The sequence below is a fragment of the Tenrec ecaudatus genome, chromosome 16 (assembly GCF_050624435.1).
Source record: "Tenrec ecaudatus isolate mTenEca1 chromosome 16, mTenEca1.hap1, whole genome shotgun sequence".
Taxonomy (NCBI): Eukaryota; Metazoa; Chordata; class Mammalia; order Afrosoricida; family Tenrecidae; genus Tenrec; species Tenrec ecaudatus.
Genome location: NC_134545.1, coordinates 23436243 through 23462029, shown reverse-complemented (window position 1 = coordinate 23462029; position 25787 = coordinate 23436243). Strand labels below are relative to the sequence as shown.

The 25787-nt window shown below is 43.6% G+C and overlaps 1 protein-coding gene across 4 annotated transcripts in view; it reads left to right on the top strand.

The window, feature by feature from the left end:
- The first annotated feature begins 4304 nt into the window (after nucleotides 1-4304).
- The window catches only part of SFI1 (SFI1 centrin binding protein), an 85937-nt gene continuing 64454 nt past the window's right edge, over nucleotides 4305-25787 (top strand). For 3 of the 4 annotated variants that reach the window (XM_075535054.1, XM_075535053.1, XM_075535052.1), the window contains exons 1-3: nucleotides 4305-4441; nucleotides 16642-16812; nucleotides 17905-17976. In XM_075535054.1, coding sequence (XP_075391169.1) covers nucleotides 16667-16812; nucleotides 17905-17976 — 218 coding nt within the window. In that variant the 5' untranslated portion in view covers nucleotides 4305-4441; nucleotides 16642-16666. Of the gene's footprint in view, nucleotides 4442-16641; nucleotides 16813-17904; nucleotides 17977-25787 lie in introns of those variants that run through there. The other variant, XM_075535055.1, reaches the window with a different exon arrangement.

The following is a 25787-nucleotide window of genomic DNA, read 5'->3' as shown; positions in this document are numbered from 1 at the left end:
CAACTCATAGCACCCTAGCAGACCAGGTAGAGCTGGATTTCCAAGACTGTATCTTTTTATAGGAGTAGGAAGCCTCATCTCTCTCCCTCTCATGGAGCAGCTGGTAGTTTTCAACTGCTGACCTTGAGGTTAGCAGTTCGATGTATAACCACTAAGTCACTAGGGCTCTTTAATGATTAGCATAAGAGGGCTCAGAGGCTGTCATTTAGAGAACCAAGCAGCTAAATTGGGAAGCAAAAGAAACGATTGCAGACCTGCAGCTCTAAAGTCACCAGGAGGACAACTTTTGATCATGGGAAGGGTCAGTGAAAAAAAGAAGACGCTCAAGGAGAGAGATGGTACAGTGGGCTCAAACACAGCTATTAGGAGCAGTGGTTCTCAACCTTCCTATTGCCATGACCCTTAATACAGTTCCTCATGTTGTGGTGACCTCCCAACCATCAAGTTATTTTCAATGTTACTTCATTACTGTAATTTTGCTACTGTATGAATTGTCATGCAAATATCTAATATGCAGGAGGTTATTTTTTAAATACTTTTATTGGGGGCTCTTACATCTCTTATCATAATCCAAACATTCCTCCAATGTGCCAAGTACATTTGCACATATGCTTCCATGATTGTTTTAAAAGTATTCTCTTCCCACTTGAGCTCGATATCGGCTCATTTCTTCCCCCTCCCTCACGAACCCTTAATGTTAGATTATTTTTTCCATATCTTACATCATCCTCCAAGGCCCCTCACCCACTTCCTATTATTCATCCTCTGGGAGTGGGTTCTAGGTTGATCCTTGTGATGGATTTCCCTTTCTTACCCCACCCTCCCCTAATCCTGCTATTTTTACTCTCCTTGTTGGCTCTGAGGGGTGATCTCTCCTGGATTCCCTGTGTTGTGGGCTCTTATTTGTAGCAGTATGAATTCTCTGGTCTAATCTGACTTGTAAGGTAGAATTGAGATCGTGATAGTGGCATGAAGGAAGTACCAAAGAACTAGAGGAAAGTTGTGTTTCATTGGTGCTACACTGCAACCTGACTGGCTTATCTCTTCGCAGTGACCTCTCTGTGAGGGGATGTTCAATTGTCTACAGATGGGCACTGGGTCTCCACTCCATGCCACCCGGTACCCCATTCACCTTGGGTATGTTTTTTTTATTATTGTTTTATTAGGGGCTCATACAACTCTTATCACAATCTATACATACCTCAATTGTGTAAAGCACATTTGTACATTCATTGCCCTCATCATTCCTAAAACACCTGCTCCCCACCTTAGCCCCTGGCATCAGCTGCTCATTTTTTCCCTCCCTACCTGCTCCCCACTCCCTCATGAACCCTTGATAATTTTTTGAACCCTTCCTTGATAATTTATAAATTATTATTTTGTCTTATCTTTCCCTGTCTACTGTCTCCACTCACCCACTCTTCTGCTATCCGGCCCCCAGGGAGGAAGTTGCATATAGATCCTTGTAATTGGTCCCCCCTTTCCAATCCACCCTCCCAGTATCGTCACTCACACCACTGGTCCTGAAGGGATCATCCATCCTGGATTCCGTGTGTTTCCAGGTCCCATCTGTACCAGTGTACATCCTCTGGTCTAGCCAGATTTGCAAGGTAGAACTGGGATCATGATAGTGGGGGAGGAGGAAGCATTTAGGAACTATAGGAAAGTTGTATGTTGGTACGTTGCACCCTGACTGGCTCATCTCCTCCCCGACACCCTTCTGTAAGGGGATGTCCAGTGGCCTACAAATGGGTTTTGGGTCTCCACTCCATACTGCCCCCCTCATTCACTATATGATTTTTTGTTCTGATGATGCCTGATACCTGATCCCTTCGACATCTCGTGATCGCACAGGCTGGTGTGCTTCTTCCATGTGGGCTTTGTTGCTTCTGAGCTAGATGGCCACTTGTTTACCTTCAAGTCTTTAAGACCCCAGACGCGATCTCTTTTGATAGCTGGGCACCATCAGCTTTCTTCACCACATTTGCTTATGCACCTGCTTTGTCTTCAGCGATCCTGTTGGGAAGGTGAACACCACAGAATGCTAGATTGTTAGAACAAAGTGTTCTTGTGTTAAGGGAGTACTTGAGTGGAGGCCCAATGTTCATCGGTAACCTTAATTTTTAACATATAGATATGAGTACATAGTTCTATTCCACTTTCATTATATACATATATTTACATATGTACCTGCCTGTATTTAGGTCTCTGTAAATGTTCAGGATGTATTTTCATTGTAACCAATCAAACATAATTAAAGCATAGTGATCAATCACAAAATAATATGTAATTATATATTATGAAATATTTATGTATTTTCCGATGGTCTTACGTGACCCCTTTGAAAAAGTCATTCGACCCCCCCAACGGGGTCTCTACCCACAGGTTGAGAACCACTGATTCAGAGGATGGCACAGAACCCAGCAGTTGTTTCATTCTAGTGGGAACTGACACCAGGGCAGCTGACAACAGAAACAAGAGTACCATGAGACTGCATAATCTAGCCTTACCTCAACTGCACTGCCCTCTCCAAACTGTCTTTTTCCTACTCCATATTTCTTGCTCTGAGAGTAATTTCCTTGTGGCTAGAGCCAACTGTGGAATTATACAGTCCTCAGACAATGGACTAAAAAGCCAATAGAATATACTAAGGGACTTCTGGAAGATTACACAGCAAATTATTGGCCGAGCCTAGACCTCTTCTGGCACCCTCATCTTGGATATTATATATAGGAAGGTACGTAAGACAAAGCTTGACACCAAGTAAATGCAGTTGTACTGAGTTTATTATAAACTAGTGTTTCTCAACCTGTGGGTTGTGACCCCTTTAGGGGTCAAACGACCCTTTCCCCGGGGTCATCTCAGACCACCAGAAAATACATAAATATTTCATAATCTATAATTACAGTTTTGTGATTAACCACTATGCTTTAATTATGTTTGTTTGATTTGTGACAATGAAAATACATCCTACATATCAGATATTTGCATTATGATTCATAACAGTAGCTAAATTGCACTTATGAAGTAGCAATTAAAATAATTTTATGGTTTGGGGTCAACAACATGAGGAACTGTATGAAAGAGTCATGGCATGAGGAAGGTTGAGAACCACTGCTATAAACTGCATTTCCATCTTGGAATCTTTTCCTGCCAGGAATGATTGTTTTCATTGTAACTCATGTGGAAAGGACATGCCTTCCATCCTTTCCTAAAAGAGTTAATTAAGGCTGAGGATGGTCAATGCCTATTAACAGAATGGAAGCACCAGCAAGTACAAAGTGTATAAAAGTGTTTATAAGTAAAACTGACTTTAAAACCCACTGCCATCCAATCGATTCTAATACTTAGCAACCCTATACAGGGGAGCAGATAGCCTCATGTTGGCCCTGTAGGTCCTACTAAGACTCCACTCAAAAAGGTCCCACTTTTAAAATTAGAACAAAACCACACACCACACACACAAAGCCTCACTGCCATTGAGTCATAGTGACCCTATAGGACAGGATAGAACTACCCCTGTGAGTTTCCAGGACTACTGTAACTGTTTACGGCAATGGAAAGCCCCGTTCCCCCCCCCTCACCCCCACCTGGTGGTTTCTAACTGCTGACCTCCCATAACGCAGCTCAACGCAGTCACTATGCCACCACCAGGGCTATGTAGAAAATTGCCTTTAAACACTTTACTGTGATCAATATAAGTAGAAGATAGAACAAAAGGGCTAATTACGCGTGCTTCTAAAGCTGAAAACAATCGTGAAGACTGCCTCATCTTTTTAACGTGGATCTTGCAAGCATGTTGATGCACAACGATCTCTTCACCAGAAACCTCACGTTTAAAATTGCTTCTCAAAATGTTTCACTTTCCGCCCCTATCCCTAAGATGATCAAGGTAGACCTAAATGAAAGAACCAAGTAATTACAGCACGAGCGATGACTGCGTATAAAATTACAAGAGCGAGGCTTCAGCCGGAAAACCAGGTTCAGACTCCACGCGTCCCATCGCGGCCCACGCATGCGCGTGCCCTCCTCTAAGCGAGGGGCCGCGGAGGACGAGGGGCTTACAGGAGGTGGGGGGGCCCCCAGGAAGCTGGGCTCCGGGAAACATAAGCAGGTCTATGGCGCAAAGGCATCTCTGCGAGTCAGCCCCGAAGAGGCCGCATCCATAGACGTCGCAGCCACGGGCGCCGGAAGCGGAAGTGAGCAGGAGGTCGCACCGGGCGGACGGCGGCCGCACGCAGCGCACGGCCCAGGATGCCTTGCGCCCCGTTTCCCCGCCCCCGCGTCTCCCTGGAAACGGGGGCGGGGCCGGCGCTAGATCTGCGTCCCGAGGCGCGGGAAGAGTCATTCTTGTGCTGGGTTGGGGGCTCCGGGTCTTGAGTCTGCCAGCTCCCGCCTGGACTCTTCCCAGCCCGCTGCGGGGGTAGCTGTGCTCCTTCAGGTATGAGGTGTGGCCCCCGTCCCCCCCGAGTCTGAGGGGAGCTAGGCGAAGAGCGCCCATCCGAGGGGACCGCTCCTGTGGGAGCCTCCGCCGCTTCGCCCTGAGGCCAGATGCTGGGGAGCCGCTCGCCCCTGCGCGCTGGTCAGGGGGCGAGGCAGAGCCCAGGTGGGGAGGCGCGCAGGGCCGCGGCCCCGTGCTGCCTGCGGGGCGCATTTCCCCGCCCGCGCCCGCGGCAGGCGCCTTGTGGACGCGAACCCGCATCTCCAGACCCTTTCCTGGGAGCGAGACCTGCAGGCCTCCCACTGGGACCTCGGGGCGTTGTTTTGTATCTGAGGCTGCGCAGGTTTTTTGTAACTTCGGACTAACTCGCTCTAACTCTACTGCCGTTCAGTCGATTCCAACTTCCCTTAAGGACCTGGTAGAACTGCCCCTGTGGGTTTCTGAGGCTGTAACTCGATGGGCGTAGAGAAATCCTTCTCTCCCGCTCTGGCTAGGGAAAAATAATAGCGAGTGAATGATGTCAGGGCTCAGTGTTCAAGTCCCACCGCCGCCTCTTATTATTACTCAGTTGGTGATCCTGGTATCCCATGTATACAAGATGTAACCACCTACTGGATGGGTAGTTAATTCAGCAATTCAGGAAAAGCTCTAAATCCTCCATCTGTCATTTCGCAGGCATTTTTAGAAACCAAAATGTACTGGAGAGACATGTTTTGGAAGTTATTTTACCTTTTCTCGTTTTTTTCAAATTGACACACGTGGTTCAAAAATAAAATATTACAGCGTATAACGATATCTTAATTTCCATTCATCCAGTGGTTTCTTCTGTTTTAAAAATAAATTGGAAGGAAATACCTTTATTTGATACTTGTAAGTTTTACACAAACCAAGTTGAGTGCTGTAACGTCCTTGAAGATTTTGTTTTTGTTTCTTTTCTTAGAGAATGCCCTTTTAATGCTATTTACAAATAATATTTTAAGTAAGATCACCTAGTTTTGAATTAATGAGGGCAAGAGACAGAATAGGAGCTTTTATGTAGCTTTTCAGAACCGTGGTTCTTCAAAAGAGGCAGATAATTTATTCTCCCCCACACTTTTTTTTTTTAATGAAGACTTTTTCATCTGCTCACTAAAATGTGTCGGTCAAGCTACTAGTTTAATTTCTATCAAAAAGGGATTAAACAATGGAAAAGAAGGTCAACCCCAGGTGAGTGATGAGATGGACCACAAGAAAAAGATCATTGAAATTGTGCCCAATGTAAACGTTTGTCAACACTTGGCAGAGGGCAATTCATTCATACCTTACCTGCTGCTTCAGGTGCCTTTCTTAACAAATAAACTCTGCTTTCTGCTCCCCCCAGCAAGCAAACAAAGCAACCCACTTGGCATGAAAGAATACCTTTCCTAAATCATGAGCTGGTAAAACAGAAACTATTAGTAAGGAACACGCACTCATACATATGAGTTAGCATATGATCAAGAACCAATGGTACTGAAGGAAGAAGTCCAAGCTGCACTGAAAGCATTAGTCAAAAACAAGGCTCCAGGGGTTGATGGAACACCAACTGAAATGTTTCCACAAGCTGATTAAGCACTAGAAGCACTCACTTGCCTATCCCAGGAAATTTGGAAGACAGCTACTTGACCAACTGACTGGAAGAGAGCCATACTTGTACCTATTTCAAAGAAAGGTGACCCAACAGAATGCTCAAATTATAGAACAGTATATACAAGGACATTTTTTCTGAATGTCATCCAACAACAGTTGTAGCAGTACATTGACACAGAGAGGTTCAGCCTGGCTTCACCAGGGAGCATGAAACAAGGGATATCATTGCTTATGTCAGGTGGATCTTGGCTGAAAGCAGAATATCAGGAAGATGCTTGCTTTTTAAAATAATTGTATTTTTATTGATTTTTAAAATCATTTTATTAGGGGTTCATATAACTCATCACAATCCATACATACACCAATTGTAAAGCACATTTGTACATTTATTGCCCTCATCATTCTCAAAACATTTGCTCTCCACTTAAGCCCCTGGCATCAGCTCCTCATTTTTTCCCCTCCTCTGTTCCCACCTCCCTTAAATCATCTTGGGGGCTTGTACAACTCTTACTACAATGCATCCATCCATCCATTGTTTCAAGCACATTTGTACATTTGTTGCCATCATTCTCAAAACATTTTCTTTCTACTTGAGCCCTTGGTATCAGTTCCTCATTCCCCCCCCCCCAACGAACACTTGATAATTTATAATTATTTTTTCATGTCTTACACTGTCCGATGTCTCTCTTCATCTACTTTTCAGTTGTCCGTCCCCCAGGGAGGGGGTTATATATAGATCCTTGTGATCAGTTCCCTTCTGCTCCCCCACCTTCCTCTTACTCTCCTAGTATCACTACTCAAAATTGGTCTTGAGGGGTTTATCTACCCACGATTCCCTGTGTTTCTAGATCTTACCTGTACCAATGTACATTCTCTGGTCTGATGCTTTCTTATTTTTTATTGACTGCTAAGGCTATGTGAACAATAAAAACTATGGGATTCCAGAACACTACATTGTGCTCATCTGGAACCTGTACATGGATGGACCAAGGGGCAGTTGTGCAAATAGAACAAGGGCATACTGCATGGTTTAGAATCAGGAAAGTCTATCCATTCCTTGGTGTCCCAGGCTGTGTGCTATAGACTACTGTAGGCTCTGTTCTTTCAAGGCACACAGCATCCTTCATAGGCCACACCAGAAGGGCTCAGTGGAAACCCCACTAAGTTATCTGGATTTTACCTCAAACTCACCTGTAGCCCTTGGATTTCAGGCTGAAACTCCCTAGTCTGAGAAGCAGCAGGTGACGGTTATTGCAAGTGTATGGTTGTTAGACTTTGCATCAGATCTTACCCTGAGGTTGCCCAATTGTGGCTCCAGACTATCATATACTTCACTATTTTAATGCCCTCCTTGCTTTATCGTGACATATGTTAGTCTAGTAGGTGTGGTTCTTCCATTGTGAATAAATCCTCCCCCCCCATCCACAGTGCAGAATGCCATTTTTTTATTGATTTGATGTCTCAGCCCCAGGAAGCTTCCCATTTGACTTGAGGGTGAATAAATATTATTAAAAGTTTTGCCCTATCACCAACCCCCATTGTTTGTGTAAATAGCGTGTAGTCAGTTAAGAGTTTAATCTGTACAAATCAATAATTCATGTATTGCACTTCATTTCTGGCCTATACTTCTAACATTTCCTATTCTCAACAGTTTTAGATTCTATACCATTGGCTAAGTTAATGACACTATAAAAAGAATTAGAAAAAGAGAGTAGAGAGAAAAAAAGAAGGAAAAATTACTTTATGCCCACGGGAATGATTTATGATGTTCTTTAACTTAAAATAATGATGTCCCTTAAAATGAACCAGAGATGTATATAAATCAGAGATACATGAATGCATGTTGGGTTAGTAATTAATTCTAGCCCTTATCTAAGAACAGTTATGACATGGCCCTGCTTGATGCCTACCCTCATGAAGAAATCAAGATACGGGTGCGATAGCAAAGTGTGGTGAAGAACCTAGAGGATGCCTGGCCATCAGAAAGAATAAGGTGTGGAGTCTTAAGACCCTGTCTGCAAAGAAGCAGTCATCTAAGTGAGGCGTTAACTGCGTCCAATGGAAGAAGCAGATCAGCTGGTGTGATCCAATGATTGTAAATAATAACCAAATAGAAGCGAATGTACCAGAACTTAAAATGTGGACTTCTGGTTTGTAGAAGGCTACGGATGACAGCAGGAGCCCAGTGTCCATTTGTACCAGGATTAAGCCCCTGATGAAGCCCCTCCGGTCAGAGTTGAAATGATGTGAGTGGCCTTGCTGTCATGCAGAGTGCTTTGGAAAGTGGATGATCGCAGTTTGAGTTAGGTTCACATTTAACACTCGATCATTTGATCTCCCCTTTGACCATTTTACATTTGTTCTAGTTTTTAATGTTTTCTGCTTTCTTTTCAAATGAAGTTTTACTTTGTTACTGTTTTGTGTGTGTGTGTGTTTTTCTATGTATACAATCCCAGATAGGTAGATCTATAGAGACAGTAACTGGATTCTTGGTGCCCTGGAAGTGACAGGGGTGGTTGCTGGGAAATGTGAAGCTAATAACAATGAATATAAGAAAGGAAAGGTTCTAAAATTGATTGTGATGATGATTGTACAACTGTTCTTAATATGATTGACTTGTATGATATGCGAATTATATTCCAATAGAACAAAAACAAAATCAGAAAATATAAAATTTTTTTTAAAATCAGGAAAGGTATGCATCAAGGTTATATCCTCTCCCCGTACTTACTCAGTCTGTATGCTGAGCAAATCAACAGAGAAGCTGGATTAGCTGAAAAAGAGTGTGGCATTAGGATTGGAGGACAATTTATTAACAACCTGAGATACATGGAGATCAAGGATTGTAGCCTTCAATACAGATTACAACTCAATGTAAAGGAGACCCAAATCCTCATACTGGACCAATAGGTAACGTCATATAGTAAATGGAGAAAAGATGGAAATTGTTGAGTTCCTCTTGGTTGGATCTACAATCAACACTCATGGAAGCAGCAGTCAAGAGATCAAAAGACTTAATTGGAGTAGGTAAATCTGTTACACAAGACCTCTTTAAAATGTTGAAAAGCAAGTATGTTGCCTTGAGGACTAAGCGGTGCCTGACTTAAGCCATGGTATTTTCCATCAGCTCCTCTCAGTGGTGGTATGCAGCTGGCTTGCACCAGTGTGAACTGGTTTTTCAAATGGCACTTGTAATTAGGGCTCTCTCTCTGACAGTTGCAATGTGGAAATCACAAGTTTACACTCCTTCCTCTTCATGTTCAGCTGTGCAACAGCGATGTTCTGATACCATGTTGAAATAATAAACTACCTTTTGGTATATCTTTTTTTGTACTTAAAATGGTCATTCACCAGTTATTAAATTATTTGAATCCCACCACTGCCGCATAGGCATGTGAAAGTTGGACTTTGAATAAGTGAGACTGAAGAAGACTGGATGCATTTGAATTATGGTACTGGCAAAGAATATTGAAAGTATCGTGGATTGCCAAAAGAACAAACACTTCTGTCCCAGAAGAAGTACACCCAGAATGTTCCTTAGAGGCAAAGATGGTGACGCTTTGTCCATGTCGGGAGAGGCCAGGCCCTGGAGAAGGACATCATGCCTGGTAAAGTAGCAGGGCAGTGAAATTGGAAGACCTAGAATGAGAGAAACAAGCGGCTCCTTTGACAGGCCCAAACATAAGGACCATGTGAGACTGACACAGGACCAGGCGCTGTTTGATTCTGTTGTGTATAGGGTTGTTATGACTTAGAACCATCTTGACTGCACCTAACAGTAGCGCATGCATATTCATATGTGCGTGTGTGCTTATGTAAACATGAAAATATAAGTATTTAGATCATTGATATTTGAATTTCTCATCTACAATACACTTTTTTTAGAATACTTTTATTGCGGGCTCTTACATACATCACCATCCATTCATCCAGTGTGTCAAGCACATTTGCCCATATGCCACCATCTTCATTTTCAAAGCATTCTCTTCCCACTTGAGCCCCTGATATGAGCCCCCCATTTCTTTCCCCTCCCCCACCCGCCATCCCTCATGAACCCTTGATAAATTATAGATTATTTTTTCCATATCCTCCGGCACCCCTCCCCCACTTTTTGGTTATTCGTTCCCCTGGGTGGGGGTTCTAGTTGATCCTTGTGATTGATTCCCATTTCCCCCACCCTCCCCTAATCCTGGTATCTCTACTCCCCTTGTTGGCCATGAGGAGTTTCTCTATCCCTGATTCCCTGTGTTGTGGGCTCTTCTCTGTAGCAGTGTGCATGCTCTGGTCTAACCCGACTTGTAAGGTAGAATTGAGGTGATGTGATAGTTCCATGAAAGAAGCACCAAAGAGCTAGAGGGAAGCTGTGTGTTTCATTGGTGCTACACTGCACACTGGCTCATCTCTTCCCTGTGACCCCTCTGTGAGGGGATGTCCAATTGTCTGCAGAAGGGCATTGAGTCTCCACTCTATGCTCCCCCGCCCATTTATTTTGGGTATGGTTTTGTTCTGGGTCTTAGATGCCTGGTACCTGATCCCATCGACACCTCATGATCACATAGGCTGGTGTGCTTCTTCCATGTGGGCTTTGTTGCTTCTGAGCTGGATGGCTGCTTGTTTATCTTTAAGCTTTTAAGACCTCCGATGCTATATCTTTTGATAGCTGGGTACCATCAGCTTTCTTCACCACATTTGCTTAAGCACCCATTTTGTCTTCAGCGATAGTGTTGGGAAGGTGAACATCACAGAATGCCGGATTGTTAGAACAAAGTGTTCTTGTGTTAAGGAGTACTTGAGTGGAGGCCCAATGTCCATCTGCTACCTTTAATTCTTTTTTTAAAAATCATTTTATTACGGGCTCATGCAACTGTTATCACAATCCATACATACATGCACATTTATACATTCATTGCCCAACCTTAATTCTTAACATATAGATAGGAGTACATAGTTCTATTCTCTTGTTTTATATATATATATATATATATATATTTATTTACATATGTACATGCCTGTATTTAGGCCTCTATAAATGTCTTTTGCCTTCTGGTTCTTTCCTTTATTTCCTTTTACTTTCCTCTTGTCCCACCATCATGTTTGGCCTTCATTCAGGTTTAGTATTTCCTCACTGCTACATTGCCCTTGATTAAGCCCTACTTTGCATCCTACGGCTTTCTTTTCAATGATTTTAGTTCATTTGTTGTTCCCTTGTCCCTGGATTGGTTCCCTCCCCCCCTTCCATTCTCCCACCTCCCCTTCTCCTGTATCCTCCCAGAACCATTGGTCCTATTCTTTTCATCTCTGAATTATTTATCCTGCCTATCTTATCTAGATAGACATGCAGATACATTAATAAGTACAAAAACCAGGCAAAGCCAAATAAAACAACAAAAGAAGTAAAAGCCAACACAATAATAACAAAAAAAAAACCACTGACAAAAATGGAAAAGCCTATAAATAGTTCAAGGTCTGTTGTTGGCCTTGACGAGTATTTTCCAGTCGAGTCTGATGGGGTGCCACACTCTGTCTCCCAATTTTTTGGTATTCCTTGGGGGGTTTCATCATTCTGCTGCTCTGCTGCATGCCCTCAGTGCCTTGCCCCAGCGTGATGGGGCCAGATTGTGGACTATTCCCACATTGTGTCTCCAGTGCTGTCCCCCTCAGCGCCATGGTTCAGTGAGGGACGCCATGTTCCATGGTGGGGCCAGCCCTGTGGTCCTTTGTGCATTGTCTGCTCTTAGAAGGCTTGGTGGGCCAGGATGTCCTCCGCCCTCTCCATCCCTTTGTGTTTTTCCTGTGTGCTCTAATCCAACACGCCCCTCTCCTCAAACTGTAGCCCCAGTGCTGTCTTCTGAAGTGCATTCTCGGGGGTGCAGGGGTGGGGGTGGCCCACATAGTTGAGATTGGGCCGGCCCCACAGACCTCTCTTGGTTCCCTGGTACATGCCTGTATGTTGTATTTATGTCTTGGAGAATTGGGCTGAAGCCTGGTCTCTACCCCTCCTGTAGAGAGATAAACAATACCCTCCCCTTGGGTGGATTAGTGCCCTGCTCCCCCCCCCCCATTCATTTTTTTATTTCTTCTCTTTCTTTTCTCCTCTTATTTAGTTGGCTGCCATATGTATCCTGGATCGGGCTTGGCCCCTGCTATAGTTGGTGGACCTCACCCCAGGACTGTAGAATACACATTTCATACACTCTCTTGCAGTCAGAGTGGGCCACGTGGGAATGCTGCTCTTAGGTGATGTAGAGTGGGTTAGTACTTTCATCAGAGATCTTATCTCCAGTGTCCTGCGCTGTCCTTATTGAAGCCCATTGTTGCAATTGTAGCCACTGAAATACCCATCATTACAATTTCGCTTTTGACCAGAAGTGAGGTTAAGGAGCTATAATATCAGTGCTGAGTGGCCACTATAAGGTTTTCTTGTATGTTTCTAAAATGCTATTAATAAAATTTATATACCAGTAATACAGTTTTACATTTTCATCCTTAAGTATACAAGTCAGTGACACTGATTACATTCGTAATGCTGAATATCTTTTTCATCACCCCAAACAAGCTCTGTCCCCATTGAGCATTCACTCCCTATTTCCCCGGCCCCCATATCCGTGGCAACCTCGAATCGACTTTTTGTCTCAGAATTGTTCAATCCTCTACACTTCATAGAGGGGACATCATACAACATTTGTCCGTTTGGGTCTGCCTGACTGCTACGCTGAGGTTCACCCCCAATGTAATTTTTGTGTCACCATCAGGTGACACCATCAGGTGGAAGTGAAATTTAATGATAAACACAAGCTCATTGAGATTCTGAAAACATGAATGCTGTGAATGTTGAGAATTACATAGTTTTGCTGTCCGGAGTGCTGACAAAATATGTATCATTTTAATAATGATCTTTTTAAAACTAGAGTAGAATACGTATCACAGAGGCATTGTGTTGTAACCGTTTTCCGTGTATGATTCGGGGACGTGATTGCATTCACCATGCTGCACGACCATCCCCACATCCCATTTTCTTTCTTTTTTTCCCATTCCATTTTCAATTGTTTGTCATCCTCCTAAATAGCAGGTCAGTTCCCTTTAAGTAACAATTCTACGTTTTATCTCCCTCAGCCCCTGGTCACCACTAATAAACATTTGTCTCTTGGATTTGTCTATTTTAGGTATTTCATGTAAGAGGTTTCAGTATTTGCTGTTTTGTGGCTGACTTATTCGCTTAGCACAATATTTTCCTGCTTCGTCTGTATCTTAATGTGCATTTGAATTTCATTTATCCTTTTGGTTCAGTAATAGTCCATTGTACCAATCATACCACCTGTTGGCCGGAAGCGGGGCTCATAGCACCGGTCCTATTTACTGTGCACGGGGTGTGGAGCCAGAGATGTCCCCGCGACCTGAGCACCGCGTAGTCGGCGCTCCCAGCATTGCCTTCTTCCCGAGACTCCTTGCACCTCTTCAGCTCTAGGCAAGGTCCAGCCTGACTTCAGCTCTCCCGAGATACCCAAGCAGCCGAGCTACGACCTGGAAAAAATTGAGAACAAAGAAGAACCCACCGTCGCCAAGCTTTCCAATGACCTCTCCATCCTGCAATGTTCATGAAGGTCCTGGTCATGCGGTCAGCAAACAAATCGACAGCAAGAAATGGCCCCAGTGATGACTGCAAATAAATGTTAAAATCATGGAAGTTTCCCACAAACTTTTTGAAGCCCCCTTGTATATCTGTCACACAACTTTTGCCTGTTGAGTTATTTACAGGTTCAAGCCTCATTGACAGCAATTACAAGGATCTGTTTGCAAGCTACCATTCCATGATCCCTACCCTCCAGCCCCACCCTCCATACTGACCCTAGTAACCACTAGTAACCTTTGAGACCTAAAAAAGCTAAACTAAAACAATACCACCTGTTGTTTATTCATCCATTGATGGACACTTCAGTGGTTCCCAACTTTGGGCTATTTTGAACAATGCATTTAGGTACATTCGTGTATAATTACCTATAAGGGGGCTTCAAAAGGTTGATGGAAAAGTGGAATTACAAGATACGGGCATTTTCCGAAGAAGGCAGTGGTATCGGCTTCAGTGGTGAGCACTTGGTTTGCTGAAGGATCTAGGTAGCAGTGGAAGCCCAAAATCCATTTGGAGTGTCCACTCCTGGATTAAGCCTCAGGTGAATTCCCTCCCATCACAGTTGAAGGATGTGAATAGCATTCCTCAAAGCATTATAAAGTCAATTATGGCAGACTAGTTAGGCTAATGTAGTATCTTATCATTTGATCTCCCTTTGGACCCATTCTACGATTATTTCAAAGAGCCCAGGTGCCCTGGTGGGTATGCTTTGGGCTGCAACCCACAAGGATCAGCAGCTCAAAGACACCAATGGCTCTGTCGGCTTTCTACTCCCATTAACGATTCCCATCTCAAAAACGCACAGGAGCACTTCTGCCCTGTCTGATAGGGTCAGTGTGAGTCGGCATCGGCTTGAAGGTAGTGAATTTGCTTTGGACTGCTATTGCAGTGTTTGTTTTGTTTTTAAATGAAGGGTCAATGCATGTATTGAGGCCCCTTTGGTCTAGGTGTGGGACTAGCCTTGCTATTGCATAAGAAAATGGATGATGGTGGGGAGGGAGGGGAAAAGTGAGCTGATACCAAGGGCTCAAGTAGAAGGCAGATGTTTTGAGAATGATGATGGCAACAAATGTACAAATGTTCTTAACACATGGGTGTACGTATGGATTGTGATAGCATTGTACCAGCCCCAATAAGACGATTTTAAGAAAACAATGAATTTCATGTAATGAAAATATTCTTATTACCCACTTATAAGTAACCCTCCAAATAAGCAAGTTTCTGATCATTTTTTGTGAATATTAAAAATCCTTACATTTTTAACAAAAAAAGAGAAGAAAATGGATGATTGCAGATGCTGTTAGGTAAAAATTTGATACCTTCTCATTTGATCTCCCTTTGACTCATTTTTAATTTGTTCTAGTTCTAAATATTTTTTGCCTTTCCATTGAAGTTTTTCCCTGTTTACTTTGTTGATGCTAATTTTTAATCGTTTGGTCTTTGAACATTTTTCTGCATATGCAATCCAGGATAGGTAAATAAATCTATAGAGATGGCAACTGGATTGATTAAGGGTTCCTTGGGTGTATTGCTAGGGAGGGTTTGGAAATGGGGAACTAATCAGAGTATAAGAAGGAAGAAAATTTTTTAAACTGTGATGGTGATTGTACAACTCTTCTTAATACGATTGAACTTTTGAATTGTATGATTTGTAAATTATAAGCCAATGTGGCAGTTACATAATCTGCTGTCAACTTGCAAAGAAGTGGAGTGTGGAGTCTAGCCTGTGAATCAGGTCATAGCCAATAAGGCCTCTGTGTGGGCATGGCCTTCTGCTGAGGATTCTGGGAACTCCTGTCTTCCTTCCTGGAGGCGGGGCACGCACACACTCTCTGCTTCGTCTTCCTGCTGACAAGACACATGGAGCTACACTGATGGAGCCAGAGCCACATGGAGACTCACACCAGCATGGAGAGGTTTCCACCATCACTGGATCCACAAGAGTTTCCATTCACTGGCCTGTTACCTTCCTGAATTCGGTGTCATTGCGTATGTTTTATGAATCTGAAGAGGAATTTATGGACTGGTATCAGACATAAGAGCTAATAATTGGACTTCTGGATTGGGCTGGGATGTTTTCTCAATATACAATTACTCTTTGATATCAAGCGCGCAAGCGCGCTTGCTTGCTCGCTCGTGCTCTCTCGCTCACTCTCGTGTCCTAGATTTGTTTTTCTAGTCAACCCAGACTAACACAACCAATAAAACTGATTGTTTTCTTTTAAAAAGTTAATGGCATTTTCCTACTAACCTTTTGAAGCCCCCTTGTATATATTTAATGAGTTCATACCAATACTTCCACTTCCAGTACACCACAGGGCCCTGGCTCTGTGTTTTCCTTACCTAATTGTTCAAGATCATCTCGTACTGGTTCTGGAGTAGGATCCAAACTCAGAAATTTAGTGTTTAGTAAAAGTACGTTGTTTCACATTGACTCAAAAATTGCATTTTTGGAAAAGTTTTCCTAATTTCTTTTTTTAACTATAAAGAAACTCGATTTCAGTTTGTAAATGATTCTTCTATAACTGGCACATTCAAAATGATCGAGTTGGGCCTAAGGACTGGCAGGTACTGCAGCTCTGGAGTTGCTACTTAGTGCTGGTATGGCAGTGCCCTCCTTCCATGACTGGCAGTTATGTCTGATGACAGTTGGCCTGTTCCTGATTATTATTGATACTTTTAAAATAGATGTTTTTATCATTTTATTGGGAGCTCTTACAGATAGCATAACATGCTATAGTTCAATCACATCAAGCAGTGTTGTACAATTGCTATCACAATCAGTTTCAAAATATTTTCTTTCTTGAACTCCTTGACATCAGCTCCTCTTTGCGCCTGAGTCGTAAAGCCTACTTACTATCAGTCGGATGAGCGCACCGTGAATTGAATTTCACTTGTGTGGTGAAACATTTGTGTCATATGCAGAGGTTAATTTCAGTGTCTCCCTTCTCTTTTCCTCCCCAAGCTTCAGCTCCTTTGGAGATGGTGCAATGAAGAAAGCGCATTCTGTAAGGGTACAGTCTAGCACAAAGCCCTCCGCCTTCCCTGGGGTCCGCGGTCGGTTACCGAGTGCCCTTCATCCAGTGCACCACCATGCCTCCTACCGGAGGGGCCGGCTGAAGGATTTGCGAGTCAGGTGAGCAGACCTATGATCCCCCACCGGTGGTGACTTTTCCATTGTTCTTGCTCTTCGGGTAACAAGAGATGATGTTTCTGGATGCTTATGGAATGCTAAGCTGTGAAGGATAAGTTTAAGACCCTGCAGACATAACCAACATTGAGGGGTTTTGTTCATCGTTTTTATTTGTGTCCCTTAATGTGCAAGCTATAAAGCGTCTCTCAGAAAAAGCTAAACATGTTCTAAGCAAATGATACCTTGTAACGGTTGAGTAGGTATGCGAGAGAGATTCGTGGTGCTCAGTTCTGGCAGACAAGATGAATGAGATGTTTCTCACCCAGGACCTTGATAATGCTTAAAAGCAGGCAGGGTCGACAGGCTATTTTACAAGCGCAATAAAGGGTAAGCAGTGCTGAGAGAAGCATGTGGTGTCCCAGGCACCTTGAACAAGAGCAGCAAAGCCAGGGTAGCTCGTGGTGCCTTCCCAGAGAAAGCAGTGTAAGCAGAGGACATGGAAGGGTAAGGGCGGGAGAAAATGTGTTGCCGGCTGAACTGAACTGGAGACAAAAGCGACTTTGTGTGTGTGAGGACACTCCCTGTAAGGCATGTTCCTCTTCTCAGAGGCTCACAATGTTGTGGGAGTGACAGATACCCAGTTACCGTGATCAGCTGTGGTCAGGTGGGGTATGCACAGAAAGGAAAACGACTTACTTGATTTAGCTCGGCAAAGGTTCAGGGAGGCTTCATGTGGGAGCAAGCATTGAAGATGAGTCTTTTTTTGGACCTGTGGCCATTTGTCGGATACTTCAGGCACAAAGACTGCTACGAATTATCACATACTTCCTTTCCCTTACTCAAACCTATGTCTCTTCAGAGACGAAAGGCTTTAATATTGTGGATTTCCCCTCCCCCTATAGTAATATGCTTGATTTCAACTTTATAAATCTGCCCCATTCTGTACTTGTTTGATGCAAGACTAGCTATGTCATCTTATGATTCATAGATTTCCTCCCTTTGAGACCATGAAGATTCCTTCTTTCCAGAAGACTAATGATATAAACTGAACAGAACAAACAAAAATTATATATCCTCTCTTTCTCTTTCTTTCAGATGCATGACCAGAAAGTTCTTGTTTTTGTGGATTCGAAAGACTTTTGGAAGAATCTCCCCCACTAAAGCCAGGTAGTATTATCTCGGAATACCAAATTTTGAATTTGTTCATCCCAGGTGTTTGATTTTTTTATATTAAACATACGTGTCTTTATTATGCTACTTGTTCTCCAACCCCTCCTCACCTCCCAGCAGGCAGGTATGGTACCTAATAGATAGACCATAATTAAAACCAAACTCATTACTGAGTCAAGGATTTCATCTTGCTTGGATCCACTATCAATGCCCTTAGAAGCAGCAGTCAAAAGATCAAAAGAGAGATCTGCTGTACAAGACCTCCTTCTAGTAGTGCAAAGCCAAGGATGTGACTGAGGACAAAGGTGCGCCTGACCCACGTCATGGTATTTTTAATTTGCTTCCTATCCATGTAAAAAACTTCAACCTTTTCTCTGTTTATTATGATTACCTATTGGTTCAGTTGTGAGGAGTTGGGTCTTCTTTACATTGAGTTGTAAACCAAACTGAAGGCTGCGATCCTCGATCTTCATCAGCGAGGGCTCAGTGCGTGTCCTCACTTCCAACAGCAAGGTTGTGAAATCTGCATATTGCAGGTTGTTAATAAACCTTCCTCCAATCCCGATGCCACATTCTTCATATAATCCAGTTTCTTCGACAATTTGCTCAGCATACAAATTGAGTCAATACGGTAAGAAGATACAACCCTGTCACACTCCTTTCCTGATTTAAAACCGTTCAGTGTGTCCTTGTTTTGTTCACACAACTGCCTCTTGGCAGGTTCCGCAAGAGCCCAATGTAGCGTTCTTCTCAAGGCTATCCAGAGTTTGTTACGACCCACACAGTCGAATGCCTGGGCTTAGTCAATGACAACACAAGAAAACACCATTCGGCTATTCTCTGCTTTGAGCGGAGATCCATCTGGCATCGGTAATGATGTACCGTGTACCATGCCCTCTTCGGAATCAGGCCTGAAGCTGGCAGCTCTCTGTCCATGTACTACTGCAACCATTGTTGGATGATCTTCCGAAAAATTCTGCTTGCATATGCTATCAGTGATACTGTTCTAGAACTTGAGTTTCCTCTCAGTCATCTTTCTTTGGAATGGGTACAGATAGGGATCTCTTCTAGTCAGTTGGCCAAGAAGTTGTCTTCCAAGTTTCCTGGCAGAGACAAGTGAGTGCTTCACGTGCTTCAGCAGCTTGTTGAAACATTTCCATTGCTGTTCCATCAATTCCTGAAGCTAATTTTTGGCTGGTGCTTTCAGTGTATCTTGAATCTTTTCCTAAGCATCAGTTTTGCTCATATGCCACCTCTTGAAATGGTGGAGTGTCTACTAGTTCTTTTTGATACAGCGACTCTGTGTATTTTTCCATCTTCTTTTGATGCCTCTTGAATCATTCCGTATTTTGCCCAGAGAATCCTTCAAGATCGCAACTTGAGGCTTGAATATTTTCTCGATTTCTTTCCATTTAAAATACGCTGACTGTGTTCTTCCTTTTAGCTTTCTAATTTTAGGTCTTTGCATATGTCATTATATGTGACTTTGTCTTCTCAAGCTGCCTTTTGAAATTTTCTATTCAGCTCTTTGATTTCATCCTTTCTTCCCTGTGCCTTAGCTGTTCTATAATTAAAAGCAGCTTCAGAGTGTCTTCTGACATCCACATAGATTTTTTTCTTTATTTTCCATCCTTTTACTCTCCTTTGCTTTCTTCACGAATGATGTTCTTGATGTCCTTCCACAGCTCTTCAGGTCTTCTGTCATCAGTGTTCATTGTGTCAAACCTGTCATGTGATGTTCTCAGAATTCAGATGGGATAGACTCATGGTCATATTTTGGCTCTCATGGACTTGCTTTAAGTGTTTTCAGCTTTCCCGAACTTACAATTGAGCAACTGATGGTTTGTTCCACAGTCATCCCTGGCCTGGTTATAGCTGTTTCTTCTCACAGATGTAGTCCATATGCTGTCTGTGTATTCAATCTCGGGAAGTGCACATGTATAATTGCCTTTTGGCTGTTGATAAAAGAAATTTGCTGTGAACAAGTTGTTGGTCTTGTAAATATTCTATCATCTGATCTCTGGCGTCATATTTATCACCAAAGCCGTATTTTCCAACTCTCTTCCTTTTTTTTTAATCGTTTTACTGGGGGCTCATACAGCTCTTATCACAATCCATGCATACATCAATCGTGTAAAGCACATTTGTACATTCATTGCCCTCATCGTTCTCAAAACATTTGCTCTCCACCTAAGCCCCTGGCATCAGCTGCTCATTTTTTCCCCTCCCTCCGCCCTCCCCCCATGAACCCTTGATAATTTAGAAATTATTATTTTGTCATATCTTTCCCTGTTCGACGTCTCTCTTCACCCACTGTTCCATCCCCCAGGGAGGAGGTCACATGTAGATCTTTGTAATCGGTTCCCCCTTTCCAACCCACTCTCTCTCTACGCTCCCAGTATCGCCACTCACACCACTAGCCCTGAAGGGATAATCCGCCCTGGATTCCCTGTGTTTCTGGTTCCTATCTGTACCAGTGTACATCCTCTAGTCTAGCCAGATTTGCAAGGTAGAATTGGGATCAAGATAGTGGGCGGTCGGGAGGGAGCATTGAGGAACTAGAGGAAAGCTGTATGTTTCATCGTTGCTACATCGCACCCTGACTGGCTCGGCTCCTCTCTGAGATGTTCCTTCCTTTTTGATTCCAACTTTTGTATTATAATTGCCAATCATTGCATCTTGATTGTATGTTACAGCAATTCCAGATGGAAGCTGTTGGTAGAATTTTTTTTTAATGCAGGTTTTACTTTATTTTGAAAATGTTTAGCGTAGTCATGATTTTTAAAAACAATTTTATTGGTACTTAATCCATTCATCACACAATTCAATAGCTCAATCATATCAAGAAGAGTTGTACAATCATTACCCCCTCCTTATCTCCCACTCCCCACTCCTACCTCTCCTCCCCTATAAGCCGTTGAATTACATCTATTCCTTCTGTGCTCCACAAACTGGAAAACTCAACAGAAACAAAGTAAAATGGTAAGGATAAAGCATTAATAATACAAATAGTCAGAAAGAAAAGACCACCATGAATATTTAAAAGGCCAGGAAAGAAATTTTTGTCATGGAACTAGCAAGAAATACCTGCACCTAGAAGAATTTCAGGTTGGGTCAAGAGGGAGATCAACTGACCATCTACCAATGTTGATCCAGTATAATCCCGGATACCTTGATCCCTACCTGATAGTAAAGTTGTTGGAAACTTGCCTATAGCTCCTGGGGATCTGCTAGCGGCTTAATCTGACTAGATAACTCCGCATATGGGTTTGGAGCACTGGTCGAATTCTTCAACTTCATCACTAGCTTTGGGAGTTAGTGCATAAATTTGAATAATAGTTTTATGGATTGGATGTCCTTGTATGTAGATGGACATCATCCTATCCCAAATAGCATTGTACTTCAAGATAGAAATGTCCTTTTGTACCATGAACGCAAAACCATTTCTCTTGATTGTCATTCCCAGCATGATTTTCTGACTCAGTGTGGCCAATATCAGTCCATTTCAGCTCACTAAGGCCCGGAATGTCGATTTTTATGAGTTCTGTTTCACTTTTGACAACTTCCTATTTTCCTAGATTCACACTTTGCCGTTCCTAGTTCTATTATGGATTGATGTCTGCAGCTGTTTCTTCCCATTTTGATTTGTGTCCATCAGCAAATGAAGGCCTCCCAGGCTTAACGCGGTCCGTGTCATTATGCTGGGCTCTACTTTGAGAAGGCGGCTCTTACTCGGTCACGTCGTGAGCGCCTTGTGACCAAGGGCCTCATCTTCCGCCTCTCTCTCCTGCAGTGTCTGCCTCCTTCCTAAGGCTTTCACTGCTGGCCATGTTTCGATTCTGTCCATAAAGTATTCAGTGCTGGTTCCTCACAAGTGCACAGCCTGCTCCTCCTGTGTCATCTGTTCTCTGTGGACGGCCCTGCCGGCACTCGGAAGGCCAGTGCCGTAGATTCTAGTGTCACAAAAGCATAGAGTCCACCACCGAGCCACCAGCTGACGGGCGCATCTCTCGCCCCTATGAAATGAAAATCCACACTCTTTCGAGGTCTTTGACTCTGCTAGCTGTTTCATGTACCGTGAATCCCCTAGAAAGTGTAGGGGCCATGTCTGACCTTCTCTACAAAGTGCAGAGAAGAATCATTGTCATCAAATCTCAGCTACCTGTGGCTGATTTCTGTGAGGCGGGGTCAAACATGCCTCTGGCCTCCTTCCTAATGCGGACACTAGCCATTCTTAACACAACTCTCTCTCTTTAAATTTGCTTTTTAATACTTCATTTATTATTAATATGTCATTTTAAAACAATTTATTGGGGCTCATACAATTCTTATCACAGTTCATACATATACATACATCAATTGTATAAAGCACATCCTTACAGTCTTTGCCCTAATCATTTTTTTCTCCTCTTTTCTTTTTTTACATTTTATTAGGGACTCATACAACTCTTATCACAATCCATACATATACATACATCAGTTGTATAAAGCACATCCATACATTCCCTGCCCCAATCATTCTCAAAGCATTTGCTCTCCACTTAAGCCCCTTGCATCAGTTCCTCTTTTTTTTCCCCTCCCTCCCCTTTCCCCCCTCCCTCATGTGCCCTTGGTAATTTATACATCATTATTTTGTCATATCTTGCCCTATCCGGAGTCTCCTTTCCCCCCCTTCTCTGCTGTCCCTCTCCCAGGGAAGAGGTCACATGTGGATCCTTGTAATCAGTTCCTCCTTTCCAACCCACTCACCCTCCACTCTCCCAGCATCGTCCCTCACACCCTTGGTCCTGAAGGTATCATCCACCCTGGATTCCCTGTACCTCCAGCCCTCATATGTACCAGTGTACAGACTCTGCCCTATCCAGCCCTGCAAGGTAGAATTCGGATCATGGTAGTTGGGGGGAGGAAGCATCCAGGATCTGGGGGAAAGCTGTGTTCTTCATCGGTACTACCTCGCACCCTAATTAACCCATCTCCTCTCCTAAACCCCTCTATGAGGGGATCTCCATTGGCCGACACTTGGGCCTTGGGTCTCCACTCTGCACTTCCCCCTTCATTTAATATGATATATATATATATATATATATATACACACATACATACATATACATGTATACACATATACACATATATCTTTTTTTTTTTTTTTTTGCATGATGCCTTATACCTGGTCCCTTGGCACCTCGTGATCGCACTGGCCGGTGTGCTTCTTCCATGTGGGCTTTTTTGCTTCTGAGCTAGATGGCCGCTTGTTCACCTTCAAGCCTTTAAGACCCCAAACACTATCTCTTTTGATAGCCGGGCACCGTCCGCTTTCTTCACCACATTTGCTTATGCACCCATTTGTCTTGAGCGATCCTATCATGGAGGTGTGCAGTCAATGATATGATTTTTTGTTCTTCGGTGCCTGGTAACTGATCCCTTCGGGACCACTCGATCACACAGGCTGGTGTGTTCTTCCATGTGTACTTTGTTGCTTCTGAGCTAGATGGCCGCTTGTTTATCTTCAAACCTTTAAGACCCCAGTCACTATCTCTTTTGACAGCGGGGCACCATCAGCTTTCTTCACCACATTTACTTGTTCACCCACTTTGGCTCCATCCGTTGTGTCGGGAGAGTGAGCATCATAGAGTTCCAATTTAATAAAAGAAGGTATTCATGCATTGAGGGAGTGTTTGAGTAGAGGCCCAAGGTCCTTCCGCCACCTTAATACTTGACCTATAAATATAGACACATAGATCTTTTCCCCATCCTCCTATATATATTTGCATGTACATGTCTTTGTCTAGACCTCCATAAATGCCCTTTGACTCCTAGCTCTTTCCTCCATCTCCCTTGACTTTCCTCCTGCCCTACTACCATGCTTCGTCGCCACCTGGGCTAGAGTATACCTCTTCTCTAAGCAACCTTACCCTTGATCATTTCCCACCATGCCTGCCACTCCCCCCTCTCTACCATTTGGGGTCCCATGTTTTTCCCTTGTCCCTGGGTTTGTTAACACCACTTCCTTACCCCCCCACCCCCCCACCCCAAGTTCCCCCGGAACTGTCGGTCCCGTTGTTTTTCCTCCAGATAGTTCATCCAGCCTGTCCTATTCAGACAGACCTGTGGAGACACTAACATGCACGAAAACAAGACAGAGGAAAACAAAGCAACAGTATACAACCAGACAACAAAACAACAAAAACAAACCACTGACAAAGAACAGAACAAAACAGTTCACAAGAGAAAAGCTTGTAGTTAGTTCAGGGATCGTTTGCTGGCCCTTAGGAGTGTTTTCCAGTCCAGTCTGTTGGGGCACCACGCCCTGGCCCCAAAGTCCACTTTCAGCATTCCCTGGGGACCTTGCCGCTCCATTCCCTTGCTGTTCTGCTGCACTCCCCCAGTGCTTTGCCTCGGTGTGGTGGGATCAGGTCAGGTGCAATTCCCACACTGTGTCTCCGGTGCTGTCCCCTGTATCGCCCTTAGTCACTGAGGGGCATCATGTCTCATAGTGGGGCCAGCCATGTTGTTTTCTCTGTGGACTGGCTGCTCTACTCAGGAACATCATCATCACGGCCTCGTGGGCCAGGCTGTGCTCCACTCTCTCCTCCTGCCCCTTCATCTGCTCCCGTGTGCTCTGATCAGATATGTTCATCTCCCGGAGCTGCAGAGTCAATGTCGTCCTTTGGAACAAATTCTTTTCGGGGGAGGGGCAGGAATCCACTTAATTTATGGTTCTGGGGCCAGCCTCCCAGATCTCTCCACTGGTTCCCTACTCCACGCCGGGATATTGCATTCACACCTGCGACACTGGGTTGAAGTCTGGTCCCACTTTCCCTGTGGAGATATAAACAATACCCTCCCCTTGGGTGGATTAATGCCCCATGACCCCACTACCCTTTTCTTCCTTGTATTCATCCTTTTGTTTTCCTTTCCCCGCCTCCTCCACCATTGTCTACCATGTACATCCCTGGTTTTGGTCTGGTCTCTTCCATACTACACCGTCTTCACCCCTAAAATGTTTGTATACAGTAGCTTTTTCCCCTATGCCACTTTCGCTTTTTAAAAATTTTAATTCTTACCTCAGCGGGCTCATGTTGTACTTGTCCTTTTGTGCCTGACTTACCTCGCTTAGCATGATTTCCTCCAGTTCTTCCCATGCTGCTATGTGCCTCATACGTTCATCACTGCTTTTTAGTGATGCGTAGTACTCCATTGTATGTATATACCACAGTTTTTTAATCCAATCGTCAGTTGATGGAAATTTGGGTTGCTTCCAACTCCTTGCAATTGTGAACTGTGCCGCAATGAACATTGGAGCACAGATGTCTGGTCTTGGTTTGTTTCTTGCCTTTTCTGGGTATATGCCCAGTAGGGGGATTGCTGGGTCATATGGTAACTCTATTTCCATCTGTTTTAGGTATCGCCAGATTGATTTCCATAGTGGCTGCACGTACTTAGAGTCCCACCAGCAGTGGATGAGAGTTCCTGTCTCCCCACAGCCCCTCCAACACTTGTTGCTTTCTGATTTTTTGAATTGGGCTACCTTTGAGGGTGTCAGGTGGTACCTCATTGTTGTTTTAATTTGTATTTCTCTTATGGCTAAAGATCGGGAACATTTTCTGATATGTTTGTTGGCCATTGGGATTTCTGCGCCTGTGAAACTTCTGTTCAAGTCCTTTGCCCACCTTTCAAGTGGGCTATTGGTTTTTTTCTTTTTGGAAGCTAGCAGAGTATTGTAGATTTTAGTAATAAGGCCTTTGTCTGATGTGTCATTGCTAAAGATGTTTTCCCAGTCTGTGGACTCTCTTATTACTCTCTTGGTG